The sequence below is a fragment of the Callithrix jacchus genome, chromosome 6 (assembly GCF_049354715.1).
Source record: "Callithrix jacchus isolate 240 chromosome 6, calJac240_pri, whole genome shotgun sequence".
Lineage (NCBI taxonomy): Eukaryota > Metazoa > Chordata > Mammalia > Primates > Cebidae > Callithrix > Callithrix jacchus.
In genome coordinates, this window is record NC_133507.1 from 81,024,356 (window position 1) to 81,040,600 (window position 16,245).

The window sequence follows — 16,245 nt, forward strand, 5'->3', positions numbered from 1 at the left end:
TAAGTAGTATCATAATTAACATTCATTAGTTAATGGAGTGGGAGAGGTTCTGTCTGTGAAACTTAGAAAAACACTTTTCTAATTTGACAAATCCTGCCTCAGACCTTCCCTAATTAATCCGCCTCACTTCTACCTGTGTTTTTATCCTCACCACAAGATGCTGATCTTAGCTTGGGATCAGCTAGAAAGTCTGACAGGTGACCCAGGCTTTTGACTTCTTGTAATGGAACTTGGCATGCCATGCTGTCTTTTGGAAGGCCTTTGAAAGGTCCTTTCTGACTGGAAAGCAGACGTTCCTGGGCATTGTCTTGATCCAGGTGAGTAACTGGGTGCCTTCCTCATCTGCTGTGAGCTGATTTTGAGAACTATATTTAGCTAGCAAGCATGTGCCAGCATTGTTCAAAGTGTATCATCTCCTTTAAATCTCCTAAGAGCCCTATACACTAGAGGTTTTAATTTTCCTATTTTGCAGATGAGGAGACTAAGGCACAGAGCAGTTAAACAACCTTCCCGGTAGCACTCAGCATGCTAGGCTGAACTGGCTGGCTCCTGGGTTGCACCACACTGCTTTTGGTGCATTACCTATTCTCTCCCACAGTAATCCTAGCAAGTGGGTAATGGGGCCTGGGATCTCTCTGCTCTGGAGCCCAGCACTTCATGTCCTTGCTGTAGCCATTCCTGGTCAGCCTGTCTGTGGCCCTCGGGTGTGGCTTCCCCCCTGCCCTTAGAGGCCCTCCTTTCCTGGGCAAGGCCTCTGCCCTGCTTAGGGTGATGAGATGAAGTGGTTTCTTGGAGCCTTCTTAAAATAGCTAAAAAACATGGTATCTGCTGCTGGGGCCTTTCTCTTGACTGTACTTACCTTGGGGTCCTAGCACCCTCTCCCCTTTGAGTATTCCTGGGTGATTTGCCCACAGGCAGTGCTCAGAGACAGGGTGGTTATTCAGTGGGTTAAAAGTTTTCTCCAGGTGTAGCTCTACTTCACCAGTTTTGAGAAGTCCTTCCTCTGCTAGTGTGGCATCTTTCCCTCTTTTTTTGTTTCCTGCCATGAAAGTAGCATGACAGCGTGTATTCTTATTAATCCTTTCTCAGAGAAAAGCAATATTATTACAACATAAAAATATTTCTGCATTATTCTGGCCATGGGTGATGGATCCAGGTTTTTAGAGAGTATGGCCCTCAAGGAAAAGACCATGAAATTAAAACCATAAAATTAAGAGCAGGGTCTTGTCAGGGGTTCATGCAATCAAGTACCCTGAAGCTTAAACTCCACGATATATCCACCTCTAGCAATAGTGCTTATGAAGGTTTTCCTACTATTTATTTATGTAGTATCTATTTATTTTTATTTTATTTTATTTTTTAGGGATGTCACTCTGTTGCCCAGACTGGAATGCAGTGGCTCCATCATAGCTCATTGCATCCTTGAACTCCTGGGCTCAACAGGTGCTCTTGCCTTAGCCTCCTGAGTAGCTGGGATTAGTGTTTTCTAAACTGTATATATTTATGGTATACAACATGATGTTTTTAAATATGTGTACATTGTGAAATGATTAAATCAAGCGAATTAACTTATCAGTCACTTCACATACTTAAGATGTTATAGTGATAAGAGCATTTAAGAACTATTCTCTTAGCAATTTTCAAGTATGTGATACACTGTTATTAACTCTAGTCACCATGCTGTACAACAGATCCCCAGAACTTACTCCTCCTATCTCACTGACATTTTATACACTTTGACCAACATCTCCCCATCTACTCCCCTTCCTGTGTCAGCTCCTGACAACCACCATTCTACTCTTCCTCTGTGAGTTCAACGTTTTTAGGCTCTGCATCTAGTAGATCATAGAATACAGTGTTTGTCTTTCTGTGCCTGGCTTATTTCACTTAGCATAATGTCCTCCAGATTCATCCACGTTGCTGCAATTGAATTGTAACATCTTTTTCTGTCCGCCCTTTTATTTCCAGTGTCCAATAATGAAATAAGTATACCAATGGGTATATCTGATCTTTATAAAATGTAATGGATTCTGAGCTGGGTTGACAGTTAGAGGCAACACCAAGACAGATAGCCACCTGCCCCCACAAGACAAGGAGGTACAGGGTGACCTCATAGGCAGCTGGAGGATCAGCCAGACTGCCCTGCCCACCTCCCAGCCTCTGCCTTCCTCTCTCATCAGCACTGTGGGGGCAGCTGCATCAGGTGGGATGTGGAGGTCAAGGAATCAGATTGGCCTGAAGCTTTTAATAAAGGAAGACTCTCTTAAAGTAAGCTTCCAGGTATATGTGAATTTTAAAAGAAAATATTTGTGAACCTAAATTTCCAGTTGGTGATATCAGGCTTTATGATAAAGGGAGGAAATTGTGATAGGTGAGATGCAGATTTGGGGTAGATTTTAACCATCCTGTACATCGCAAAATGAGATGATTGCCTGCTTTCTCTGTTGAAGTTAAGCAGGTTTCAAGTTGCCATGTTTCTGCTGACTGTGACATGGCACTCTGGGCTGAAAAGTGTCCTAGCCAGGGTGGCAGGAAAATGAGGCTGCCCTTGAAGCTCTAATTGTTTGCCAGCTTTTGGCTATGGACAGATACCTGAAATACTCTTTGCCTCAATTCTTCCATGTGTAAAATGACACACTTTGAATAGGACATTGGTTCCCCAAACTAATCCTCAGAAAACTAGACTAGTTAATAGATGTTCAGGAAAAAATAAGCTCTCTGGAGGGATGTGTCACTGTTCAAATAAATGTGGGGGAAGTGCTAGCATAAGCAAAACCAAAGAGATTTCTTCACTGCAATACTTTTCAGAGCCTTTAATATGTTCCTGTGTATTTTGACTCTTAATGCACAGTATTTCCCAAGGACACCTCTGAGTAAGCTTGATTTGGGAGATGTGCGTCACAACCCTTTGCTGGTCCAATCCATCCCCGTTAAAGTCTTACTTAAAGACTTGAAGATTTCCCTGAAAGATGTCACCCTCTCAAGGTAACTTTATCTTTTTACCTTCCTTACCAGAAACACTGCCAATTTTTTTCTTCCTCCAAGTTTCTGTAGCATGCATACACATGTCAATATGCACACAACACACACACATCCCTCTTATAGAAGCAGTTGTTGTATTATGATTACTTTGATATGAAATCCGCGTTTTCAAGAAATCTGGTATCAGAGACTTCCTATGTCATAGGGGCTATGAACCTAAAGATAAATCAGATGATGTCCATGAAATGTATGCCCTTAAGGAGCTCAAAATTTAGTAAAAGGTATGTCATCTTAAGAGTTCTACTACATGTAGGCAATAATAACTAATGAAAGCTATACATGATGTATTAATTAATATCCTGTCCCTACAGCATAGAAGCTATCAGTCTCATTTTAGAGATGAGGAAAGATAAAGTAACCTGTCCACGGTCATAGTCCTAATAAGTGGCAAAGCTGGGACTTGAGCCCAAATCTGTCAAAAATACAAAGCCCATTTTTCTTACAAAACAATGCCTCTAGCCACCTTAGATAGGTAGGGGCAAAAACAGGGCCAGAGAAGATGGTTCCTGATCGATCTGGTGTGAGGAGGGGATGGGAGCCTTTCTAAAGAAGATGAACTGAGCCTTCCGTAAAGTATGGAGAAAAAACAAGGATGACAGCAGGAGACAAGGCACTGAATAAGAAGCAGCGTGGTTCACTAGACACCTGTGTACGGTGGCTTTGTTGGTTAAGCTGAGATGTCAAGGGGCAAGTGGTAGGCAGACGCTGGAGCTCCCCCTTTACCTCCTCCCCCAAAGATCATCTTAGGGTTGTTTTGAAGACTGAACTGGGACCCAATAGTCAGTTAGAGACTGGAAAGCTTCAATGGGATCACCTTGAATCAGAGAGTCTAGGGCATTCCACAGCTTGCACCTGCCCCTCAGGTTGTGTGTCATCCCTGTCTTTCTCCATCTCTTCCTTTCTTTCTTCTTCCAGAAAAGCTACCCTAGTTGAAAGGAAGGAATATGGATGTCTTATTGGTTTTCATGGATAATGCCTGTATAGGGTTGGTACAGTCATGTCACCTGGCTCCTCTTCCTGCATCTCACATATATGTGGCCTTGGTTCTAAGGATGACACATCAATATCACACCATGCTCACTCTTCACTAAGTAACAGAAGCCAGCATTTCCTCCCATGTTCTTAGCAGGCTTTGTGGGGACTTTTATTTTTAAAATAACATTAATGATTTTACTAAGAGAGCTCAAGAATTTGAGTATTATGTTAGAACTATTAACAATAACGTATAGAACAGATAATGTTATCTATGGCTGCCTCGTAGAGGATGATGAATGGGTGAACGAATGAACATGTAAAATAGAAAACAAGAAGGACAATTTTCTTATCCATAAGAGGCTACTCAGTACTTTTTTTCTCTAAGAAAGAAATCAATTTAGATGTGAAAACAAAAATTTTCTGTTATCAGGGACAATCCTCTTTTATTAATAACCCTGAATCCTTTTCTGCCTGAATGAAGACTGTGTAAAATCTTATTCTATTTTGCTTTGTCACAATAATAAACTTTTTAAATTATCATTATTGATAGAGATTTATAAATGAAGATGGTGCATTACAAAGGAAGCATTCCTGCCTCAATGATATAGAGCTCTAAGTTTATTTGATACATTCTTTTGCCTTCAAATGAAGGATGAGGAAATCCTTCTTTCCTCTAAATAAGTGTGCTAATTAGTTAAATGTGTTTGAAAAGTCAAATTATAGTTTAGATTCATTCAGCCAACCTTATGCCCTTTCACAAAAATAAAACTCTGATAGTCTTCGAGCTGACAGGAGACATACTGCATGTAGCTCAAGGTATTGGTTGATCAGACTTGGAGGGTGAATACATGCATAGATTTGTTTTTAAAAAATATTCATTATCAAGTGAGAAATATTGGTTAAGATTTAGAAGTTGGCTGCTAATGAACCCAGTGGTTTGCAAATAGTGGTTTACCATAGGGTTTTTATATAAGCCATTGTTTTGTTGTTGGCTATTTGTTGTTTTTTTTTTTCTTTTCTCTACAAGAAAAAAGAGCACAGGCTGGCTCTTCTCTGCTGTAAGAAATTCTGGAAAGGCTCTCCATACCTAAAAAATTGGTAATTACAACTCTTTCTTGAACTTAAATTATTTCAAAGGCCAAATGGAAACAACTCTCAAGGATTTTTGACAAATATTTGGTCAACATTCTTGGAACCATAGGGAAAACCCTCCTCCATGCCAGGTCAGACATAAGATTCAGCATGAGTTGGTTCTTCCCAGTCTTGAGTGGGAACCAAGATGAGGTTAAGTGCTTGTTAATAGTTGCAGGTGAGCCATATTTTTCACATTCTGTAACCCCTTCTTGACAGCTAACTACAAGGGCAGATGGGTTAGGCTTTAGGTGGGGAGGAGGATTTGTGTGGAAAGAAAGAGCATGATTTGTAAACTATGATGGGAGGGAGAATTCTCGCTTCCTCCTGTCCCCAGAATCCTTGGAACTTGGAAGAGTAAGTACCCTCCACTGGAAATAGCTCAGAAGGAAACAGCAGTTTTTGCTGTCAGCTGGGTTTCTGTCAACACAAAGCAGTGGAAGAAACATTTCATCAAGCGGTTAAAGATTTCAGGGCGGCTTGTTTACATTTGGCTTTCAGACAATGTGGTGAGGGGTGTCAGGAAGAGCAGAAAACCCTGAAGAATGTGGGTGAGCAGGGCAGTGCCAAAGACATTGGGTGGGGTGTGAGAATGAACCGACCTCAAAGCCTCAAACAGAATCTTCATGCCAGCTCTCTAAAATGATGACAAAGTGGCCCAAAACACCTTTCAATGGGCACTGCCAATAAAACTCAGTCCAAATAGTGCAGAATATCTCCACAGGTGTGTGGCAGGCAGTGTCTGCTTTATAATTGATTACTAGCACTTCTTGTTTCTGAAGATTTGGAAACAGAAATGATTACCTCTATATAATGCCAAGATAACTGTTTTTTGATTAAAGGATTTAAAGCATATGCCTAATAATCTAATGTTAGATTTGGAACCAGGTTATTTCACATATAAAAATAGACCTGGCTGCAATTTAGTCCACTTAGAATTATTGTATTATTTCTGAGTACATTTTATACTTCTACATCTTTGGAATATCTCTAGGGTAAAAATTTCTAGAAAAAATAAAATTAAAAATGGCATTCTGAAACATAAGAAGATTTTAATAAAAGACACAAGAGCAAAACTGTAACTGACATAAACCTAATGTTCCACTCCTGCCTGGGAGTTCCTTGACTCCATTCCCTTCTGGCTGTTTGCACTTGTAAATGCCTTCTTGTCAGTTCTCAAGAACCTTCAGATTGATGGAGAAAGCAAACAAGCATACAACCAACAAGCGAATAGCTCCTAGAATAAATACATCCTTTAGAATTGTGAACACTGTCATGAACTTCATAATGACATTTTTGTCAACGACAAACTGCATATCCAACAGTAATCCCATAAGATTATAATGGCTATACTCAATAGCTTAGGTGTGTAGTAGGCTATAGCATCTAGGTTTGTATAAGTACACTCCATGATTTTCACACAACACCAAAGTCACCTAACAAGCATTTCTCAGAACGTATGCTCGTTGTTAAATAAGTGATTATATATTATCAGACATACACAACAAGACATCATTTGCCCTTCAGGAATTGAAGTATTTTGATGCAATTTAACTTTAAATCAAATTGGGGCAAGGGAGAAAGACAGCTCAGCTTTTCCCTATTACTCTAGCCTTGTCAAGGGGCTCCAGAAAGAGAAATGAACTTTTTAAAAAAATCATTCATTTTTATGCAAGTAAATTCTCAGTTCAGACTGGGTATGTGTGAATAACTTTCTCCTTCTAGGTATAGAAATGAAACATCAGTGTCTATAAAATCCAAGAGAGATCATCTCTAGCTAGTTCTCTGTTATTGATACTTCAAAAACCAGCTTTAACCTTTAGTTGATAAGCCTTAAAGAAACATTCATGTAGGCCGGGCGCAGTGGCTCACACGCCTATAATCCCAGCACTTTGGGAGGCCGAGGCGGATAGATCACAATGTCAAGACATTGAGCACATCCTGGTCAACATGGTGAAACCCTGTCTCTACTAAAAATACAAAAATTAGCCGGGCATGGTGGTGTGCACCTGTAGTCCCAGCTACTCAAGAGGCTGAGGCAGGAGAATTGTTTGAACCCAGGAGGTGGAGGTTGCGGTGAGCCAAGATCACGCCATTGCACTCCAGCTGGGTAAGAGCAAAACTCCATCTCAAAAAAAAAAAAAAAAAAAAAACAAGAAAGAAATATTAATGTAAAAAGCATTATTTGTTTACAAAACAAATTTAATCTGGTGGCTGGGTCCTTTTGGAGGACTCTTTTGGAGCCAGAGCTTCTGGTTGCGAGGGACAGAATGCCAGCTCAAACTATCTTAGGCTAAAGGGAGATTTATTGGATAGATACTAAGGCTCCTATAATAATTAAGGGAAGAGTTAAAAATTGGCCAAAAATGCAAGGGTTGAACACAATTGGGGCTTTTCTGACTCTCTCATCACTGTTTCTCTTAGCCAACAAGTTTCCTTCTCTTCTTCCTTCTCTATGAGGGGAGGAACATGGCATACACATGTTCCTGAGTGTCATACCTTGGGGGCTCCTGTACCAAAGAAGACTGGTTTATATCTTCATTCTAGTTTGAAATTTATTCAGGAAGACTTCTAATTGGCCAGACTTGGAGAAAATGCCCAACACTGGCTCAAATAACAGTAGCCAGTAGGATGGCCATGTAAAAACATGAAGTTCTTCAAAAGTAACAGGTGATTGGTGTTAGCAGAAGACCCATTCTTATAAGAAGGGGGAAGTATAGAACAGAATGGATTACAAATGCCCCCTAGAACTTTGTTTTTATTGTTTCAACCTTATATTTTGATTTGAAAAGTTGTAATGAAGTGGTATTCAATTTTTAGAGAAGAAAATAGGTAACATTCCTACTTGTCAGTAGGTAACCTGTCAATAGGGAACACTTCTATCTTCTGGTATTTGCAGAAACAGTCACCAGAGCAACCCTTAGTTTCATTCCACGTGCCTAAGCTAATGACGTTGTTCAAACTCTGTATTGTTGTTGTGGTCATCTGTGGTTTTGCTCTCCCAGCATCTAGTCCTTCTGCTTCAGTTTGCAACACCTAGGATTTCCTCTGGGAAACCAATACCTCCTGCACTCTCAAACCTGTGACTTCAATAAAGGTGACACTCTTGCTCTTGTTTCAGCTACATGCTAGTGACGCAGCCCTGAGCAAGTGGAATGGCACATTCCTCGGCCCAATTCTCAGTCCAAGAATGGATCTCCCTCCTTTCTTAGAGCTTCTCTTGAAACATTTTGAAGAGAGACTTCTGGAGAATGCTTTTGGAACTGCTGGTGGCCAAAGTTTGGGAGGACCTGATGAGAACAGAAGTAAAAAATGGGGCAGAGGAAAGTTGAGGGATGAAAATTCCTGAAAACAAGGTTAAAAGTCCAGCCATTTCTAAACTGGACGGTCAGGTGAGACAGTAAAACGCTTCCCCTTTCCTCCCAGTCACAGTTTTAGTTACAGCCTATTTGATTGGGAGTTCTGTACTTTACAATCAATATATCCTTAAATTTTCAATTATCTTCATGAGCTGAACTGTAATTTCTAGTTGGCTCTTTTGCTCCACTTCTTTGTGTTTAGGTATCTGTAGCTGCTTTGCAAATTACTATAGACCTTAATAGCTGCAAGGCAGTAACAATCATTTTATTTTCTCTTATTATTTCTGTGGGTCAGGAATGTGAGAAGGGCTAAGCTCGGCTTTTCTAGGAGTTTCTATGCAGTTGCAAGGTAACTGGCTGGAGCTGGAGTAGAGGAGAAGAGCTGGGATTGGAGCCTTTAGGGATTGGCTGGGCAGGTCTCTTTTTTTAAATGAAGTCTCAGTAGCTCTTTGTAGCATGGCAGCCTCAAGGCACTTAGGCTGCTTACATGGTGGCTCAGAGCTTCAGCATAATTGTTCCAGAGTATCACGTGTAAATTGCATCATCCTCTATGACCTAGCTTTGGAAATTACATAGCATCATTTATACCACACTCTGGTCAACTAGTTAGTAAGGTTGGCTCAGAGTCAAAATGATTGTATGTAGACTTCACGTCTCCATTGAGACGTGAAAGAATTAGCAGAAAATTTTATTTATTTATTTATTTATTTATTTTTGAGATGGAGTCTCACTCCATCACCCAGACTGGAGTGCATTGCTGTGATCTTGGCTAATTGCAACCTTTGCCTCCTGGGTTCAAGCAATTCTCCTGCCTTAGCCTTCAGAGTAGCTGGGATTACAGGTATCTGCCACCATGCCTGGCTAATTTTTGTTTTTTGTTTTTTGTTTTTTTAAGACAGAGTTTCGCTCTTGTTATCCAGGCTGGAGTGCAATGGCGCCATCTCGGCTCACCGCAACCTCAACTCCCTGAGTAGCTGGGATTACAGGCATGCCCAGCTAATTTTTTGTATTTTTAGTAGAGATGGGGTTTCACCATGTTGACCAGGATGGTCTCGATCTCTTGACCTCGTGATCCACCCGCCTCAGCCTCCCAAAGTGCTGGGATTACAGGCATGAGCCACTGCACCCGGCCTTAATTTTTGTATTTTTAGTAGAGATGGGGTTTAATTAGGTTGGCCAGACTGGTCTTGAACTCCTGACCTCAGGTGTTCCTCCCAACTGCTGAGATTATAGGCTTGAGCTGCAGCACCCAGTCCCCAGACAAGTTTTTAAATTAGGACATATATTGAGCAATTCCCAAATTGCAAGAAAGGTGCCTGTGGTCAGAGTGGTGTATTTAAGGAGACTTAGCTTTAGAAAGACCTACCTTTAGTTTATACTTTTGGAAACTGTATTAATTTTTTCAGGCAACTAAGGTACCACCATATTAAAAATTAAATCAAGATTGATTGTGATCTTTTAGGCTTCAGAATTCCATTCTGGTCTTGTATTAGGAATTTTTTAATTTCAGTTTGAGTAGCATTGAAACATATTTAGATGTGTATTTGTTCGCCACTTTGCAATTGCAAACTAATATTGACTTAGTCCTCAGATTTGGTAATTTAGTACTTGGTTCTTAAGATAGCTTCCACAATGCTTAATTTTCTTCTAGTGACCAGTTTAAATGGAAGTATCTTATTTTATAAACTGTGCATGAAATAGTAATTAGGGTGTAGACTTGTAAAACTTGACCTGGGTTGTGGTCCTAGCACTTTGCCTCTGACTGATGTAGAAATCCTCCTTTATATTGTCTAGTAACATCCGCAGAGTAAAGATTCAGAATGAACTCTTCTCAACTTTCTCCCTAGTGGAAGAAATCCAATAGATCTTGAATTAATTTTTTTTTCTGTTTCGGAATGTAGCAAATAATCCATTGGAATAAAACCAGCAGTGGAGTAACTCATGCAAAGGTAATTTAGGGCACAAATTAAATCTGTCAGAGTGGTATTAGATTTGCAAAAGCTCATAAATAACAAATGAAAGGTCACAGAGCTGTGAAAATGAGAGTGTACTTCTTCATAAAGAGAACCGTATTCAGGGATGGGATCTGCGGTGCATATTCAAACAGCAAAATCATAAAATGGAAACAGAATGTCTTTTCTAAATCTCTAAAACAGTCCAAAGGCACTGCAAATTCTGTAGAGGAGCATCAAAGTCCCGGGAAAGACTTAATATCATCTGAACATGTCCAGCATCACATTTGTGAGGTTTGTGGATTAAAGCTCCATCAGCTACTGAGAATCTGTGAGGAAAAGATACATCCCCTCAGTAGAGCTCGTATTTCAGTAGCTGTTAGGCTAATTGTGAATACATGTCACTCATCTTTCATTTTTCAATTCCTAGAAAATACTAATAGAGTGAATGGTGCTTCATGATTTACTACAGGAATGTAAACAGTTGGTGATATGAATAAACAGTCCTGCCCGTCCTATTTTTCTCATGGAAAAGAGAGGTGGAAAATACAGGTTTGTCTACTATAAAGTAGACAGGTTTTTTTTACTGTGCATTGTCTGCATTTTTTTAGTTCTGTGTTGGTCTTGACTTTTATAAGGGAACAAATTCATGTTTATAAAAAACAATGTGTGAGCTTCATCAAAATTAAAAACTTTTGTGGATCAAAGGACTCCATCAAGAAAGTAAAAGACAACACAGAATGGGAGAGGATATTTGCAAATCATTTATCTGAAAAGGATCTAGAATCCAGAATATAGAACTCTTACAATTCAAAAATATTTACACAATATTTGGGCAAAATATTGGGCAAAGGATTTGAATAGACATCACTCTAAAAAAGACACACAAATGGCCAATAAGCACATGAAAAGATGTTCAGCATCACTAGTTGCTTGAGAAATACAAGTCAGAACTACAGTGAGATATACTTCACAGTAACTAGGATGGCTATAATTTTTAAAAAAAGAAAAGAAAAGAAGTGTTGGTGCAGATGTGGGGAAATTGGAACACATGTATTACTGATGGGAATGTAAAATGGTGCAGCTTCAGTGGAAAACTGTTTGGCAGTTTCTCCAAAAGTAAAACATAAGACCATAAGACCCAGCAGTTCCATTCCTGCATATATACACAAAAAAATTATGTAGGAACGCATACAAACGTGTACATGAATGTTAACAGCAGCAGTATTCATAATAGCCAAAAAGTGAAAATCATTCAACGTCTATCATCTGATAATGGATAAGCATAGTTTGTTCATACAATAAAATAAACCTCAGATTTCTGTACCAGGTGCTTTCTTTCTGTTTCCTGATCAGAGGTCCATCCACACTGGGTTTTGGCCCTCCACTCTGGCTGCTGAAGTGTAGGGGAAGGAGGGAGTTCTTTGTGGAGCGAAACTTGATCAATGAGAGCCAAGCAGGAAGGAACCAGGCAAATGACTTCTGCCTTTCTCCTTACACCGGCTACACTGAGGTGCAGGCCTTCCTCTTAACCTTCTACCTTGTTGGCATCATTTGAGGCAGTGAGCAGCATAGTACCCTGCACGCACATTGCCTCCTGTTTTCTAGTTTCACTTCCATCTCTCTTTTCCCCTTTTCCCTCATTGCCTTAGGCTTGCATCTTTCATATAGTGTTAGGACACCAGGGAAGGTCATGGTAAGAGATGAGAAGAGAAAACATTTTGTTTCATATTGAATCTATTATTTTAGAATACATATGACTATTTTCAGGTTATATTCATTCAGGTTTTAGGGGAAAAGCTAACTTTTCATTAAACCTATATTCATTCAGGTTTTAGGAGAAAAGCTAACTAACTTGTGCATAAAAAGTAAAATTCAAACTCATTCTTTGAAAAATGTTATTAAAAACTTTTTTTCTCTTTATAAAATAATGTATGATCATTTAAATATTTTGAACATGTAAATTAATATTAAAACACTCCTTAAATGCTACATTATTTTGGTGTCTATCCTTTCAGTCCTTTTTCTAATTATACATAAACCTAGAAAAGACATACTCTTTTTTTCCCAAAGAAACAATTTCACTAGTAAATTGTGTTGGGAGAATTAAGATTCAACTACTTTAAGAATTTGGAAATTTATCATTAAACACATGAAATTCATGGTTAAAAAATTATTTGAATCTCCCAAATTTGAAAACTTGTGCTAAACAAATCAGTCCTAAAGAATTCAGCTGGCTCTTTCCTCTAATGAGTAGAGGTGGATCTCTTGTACTCAATGAAATAGTCCCTTTAACTTTATCCATGATGATCCACCACCCTGTGCACATACCGGACACAGCCTTGGAAGGGGATACAAGGCAATGTGCTCCTGACCTCCATCAGCATCTTTTATACAAGTAAATTTTCTTTCCAATGGAGATATTGCCATACAGTCAGGAAAGCTGTGGGGGACTTGATTTAGTTCCTGGCTGCAAAGCAGGAACTTTGACCATTTTCTCATGAGACACCCTGCTTGTTTTGAGCTGGGTGCCTCATGAGAAAATGATCAAAGGTTTAAGCACCAATTGTAGCCATTTGGGTTTTTTGGCCATTTGGGTTTCTGTTTAGATTCTATGAGCAGAGTGTTGTACTCCAGTCCCTAGTTTTATGCTATGAGCCTGCTTTCAGTCCCCTATCACCTGAAATGAACTGAAATGTGTGCCCCCAAAATTCATACATAGAAGCCTAACCCCTGGTACCTTGGAATGTGACTGTATTTGGAGATAGAGCCTTTAAGGAGGTAATTAAGGCTAAATGAGGCCATAAAGCTGAGACCCTCATCCAATCAGACTGGGTTCTTATGAGTAGAGGAAGTGATACCAGGGCTGTGCATGCAGGGCAAAGCCATCAGCATTCGAAGAAGAGAGACCTCAGGAGACACCAGCCCTGCTGACAACTTGATCTTGGACTTCCTAGCTTCCAGAACTGTGAGGAATCTCTGTTGTATAAGCCTTCCAGTCTATGGTATTTTATTATGGCAGCCTGGACTAACTCATACACCATGTCTTTACTATTTTAATTTTGTATTTTCCTCTCCAGTCTTTCGTCTGTGTGTATTGTTTACACATTTATGTTTACAGTTATACATATAATGTTCATGCCATTTTGATCTCTGACTCTCAAACTGAACCCTGCTACAGGTTGGGAGATGAGGGTATTGGCCATTGTGCCGCCAGGTCTCTGGGGTGCTGTGCAGACCTGTCCCTGATGTGCAGCCTCACCTTACCAACCTCACCATGTTGGCAGAGAAAAGCCAGAATGGATGTGAAAAGAAGCACTATTGCATTCATTCAAGAGGAAGTGATGTTTGCTCTGTCACTTGGCTGCTAACTTGCAAGGGAGAGATACCATGGATATTTGTTTTTTCATCATATTGTTCAACTAAGTGCCCAGCGCAATGCCTGGCAGTCACATTTATTAAGTGACTGAGCAGCCCATTCTCTTCCTGAATGCCAGGTTTGCTTGGGGAATCAAATTGTAAACAGAAGATGGCATAGTGAGCATGAAATTAGCAAGGTTGGTGTTAGTTATCAAGCTGATCAAGTGATAAGAGAGCTCTATTCTGTTTTCTAACGATTTGCCAAGTAAAGAATGATCAGCACATCTGGTAGTAATTTAGCATGTTATGTATTTTATGGTTTCAATTATTTTTGAAAACTTAAAGTTATAATACTATTCATTTAATATTTTCCCATTCTATAATTTTGAACAATTGCATGCACCATATAAACAGTTGGGTCTATTTCTGGGCTCCTTAGAGTGTTCTGTTTTCTAAATTCATTTTTACACTTTTTATCATTGTGTTTTGATTAATTTTGCTTTGTAGTATATTCTAAATCTCATTGGGTCATATTGATTTTCTCTACTGAGTTTCTGTTTCATAATATATTTCCTTGCCTCTGCGTTTTTACAAAGTAATTTTGGAATTCTTTTGTTAGGCTATTTAAAAAATCTTGTTGAATATTTATATTAAACAAAATATCAAAATAGTTGGCTTTCAGCTAGGTTAAAATAACATGAATATCTAACGTTGATTCCTTGCGGAGCAACAGAGATAATGGTACTTGGAAAAATAGGAGAACATGAAGAATAAATTTTGTAGGAAACTATGAAGATGGCAAGAGAATAGGACCTATATAAAAATTAAGACAGATCTCTGCATTCCCAGTAAACAGAGCAATTCAGCCTTATTACAGATTTGTATTTTCCTCAATTTTGAGTGAAAAGAACAATCAGAATAAAGGACGGAATAGATAATCACTTAATGCTATAGCAATAACACGGTATTATCAATTTTTAAATACATCTTAAGTCAGTCTTAAGAAGAACACAGAATTGCCTAGGGTTTAAAAATGCAGACTCCAAAGCCACACTGCCTGGGCTCTGCTCCTTATTAGCTGAGCCCCAGTTTACTCAAAATCGGTTAATAATAGTGCCTACCTCATAGGGTTGCTGGGAGAATCAATGGATATACATAAAGGACTTCAGTAGTACCTGGCCAACAAATATTAGTTACGTTAAAGAGGCTTTGTGTTATGGAGGCACTTTTTAATTTTGGAGAGGTCAGCTTTCCTGTATTTATTTGTTTTCCCAAATCTGAAAGTCTGCCCTGTACAGGTTTGCATGGACACTGTGGCCCAGTACAGCTGCACTCCCTGCCTGACCTGCACCATTCTCGGGGAAATGCTTCTGAGCTTTTCCTCCTGACTTCTTTATTGTACTCTGGCAGCCATCCCCTGGCCTCCTGGCAAAAAATATCTGGATTTCATTAAAATTCAGTCTCTCTTGATACCATCTATGCTAGATATCAGAGGGGACGGCTACCAGGGGAGCTTTAGCAACCTGATTAAGACTAGATCTGGGCCGAAATGTTCTAAGTGCTCTAAAATTACTGTTGATAAAGTTTCTCACCATGTCTACCCACTTCCTTGTGTCCTAAGCTCCCTGTTTCTCCCCATCCCATTTCATCAGCATGGAAGCTCAGCCAAGCCTCCTGAGATGATTCTTTCTTCATTTTTCAGGTGCAAGTTCTCTCCCATCGTCCTGAGTGCCCGCTCCCAGGCCCTCTGTATGAGTGACACTTCGGTCTGCCATGGAACCTGGCCTTGCTCTGGCCTGGCTCCTGCTCCTGAGCCTGCTGGCAGATTGTCTGAAAGCTGCTCAGTCACGGGACTTCACAGTGAAAGACATTATCTACCTCCACCCTTCAAGTAAGACTGTTCTCTTTGCTGCAGAAATACCACTTTATTTCAATAAGAACTGGTTCGAAAACTAGCCAGGAGAAGGCATCCTTCAGTGCAGTGAAAACCTCCAGTGATTTAATTTTAATTTACAAAAGAAATTTTATGCTTTACTTTCACCTTTTCACAGGAAGTTTTTTCTGTTGTTGTTTTAAGGCAAATTATTGGGCTTGTTTTCTGTTTTCTACATAATCACTCTGATTCTGAACACTCTTCCCTTGTACTCATGCCAGCCCTAAATCAGCTATTAAAGTGAACCACCATATCCTAGAAGGAGGATTGTTTGAAAAAGATCAATCCTTTATAGGTAAGATAATAGCTTGTCTTCCTCTTTGTGCATCTAATTCTCAGTTTCAGCATAATTTCCTCCCACAGCTTCCGATGCTTTGTGCCTCCTTTTGGCTGCCTGTGTTTAAGAATTATCTAGGGAGTGCATGATAACATAGATGCCCAGATCCCTGCCCCAGAATTTCTGATTTGCATATATCTCAGGCTGTACCTCTGG

The 16,245-nt window shown here is 39.6% G+C and overlaps 1 protein-coding gene across 1 annotated transcript in view; it reads left to right on the top strand.

Moving 5' to 3' along the window:
- Positions 1–16,245, top strand: part of LYPD6 (LY6/PLAUR domain containing 6) — a 142,950-nt gene that overhangs the window by 94,435 nt on the left and 32,270 nt on the right. The window contains exon 2 of the mRNA XM_002749444.5: positions 15,522–15,710. Coding sequence (XP_002749490.1) covers positions 15,593–15,710 — 118 coding nt within the window. The 5' untranslated portion in view covers positions 15,522–15,592. The remainder of the gene's footprint in view (positions 1–15,521; positions 15,711–16,245) is intronic.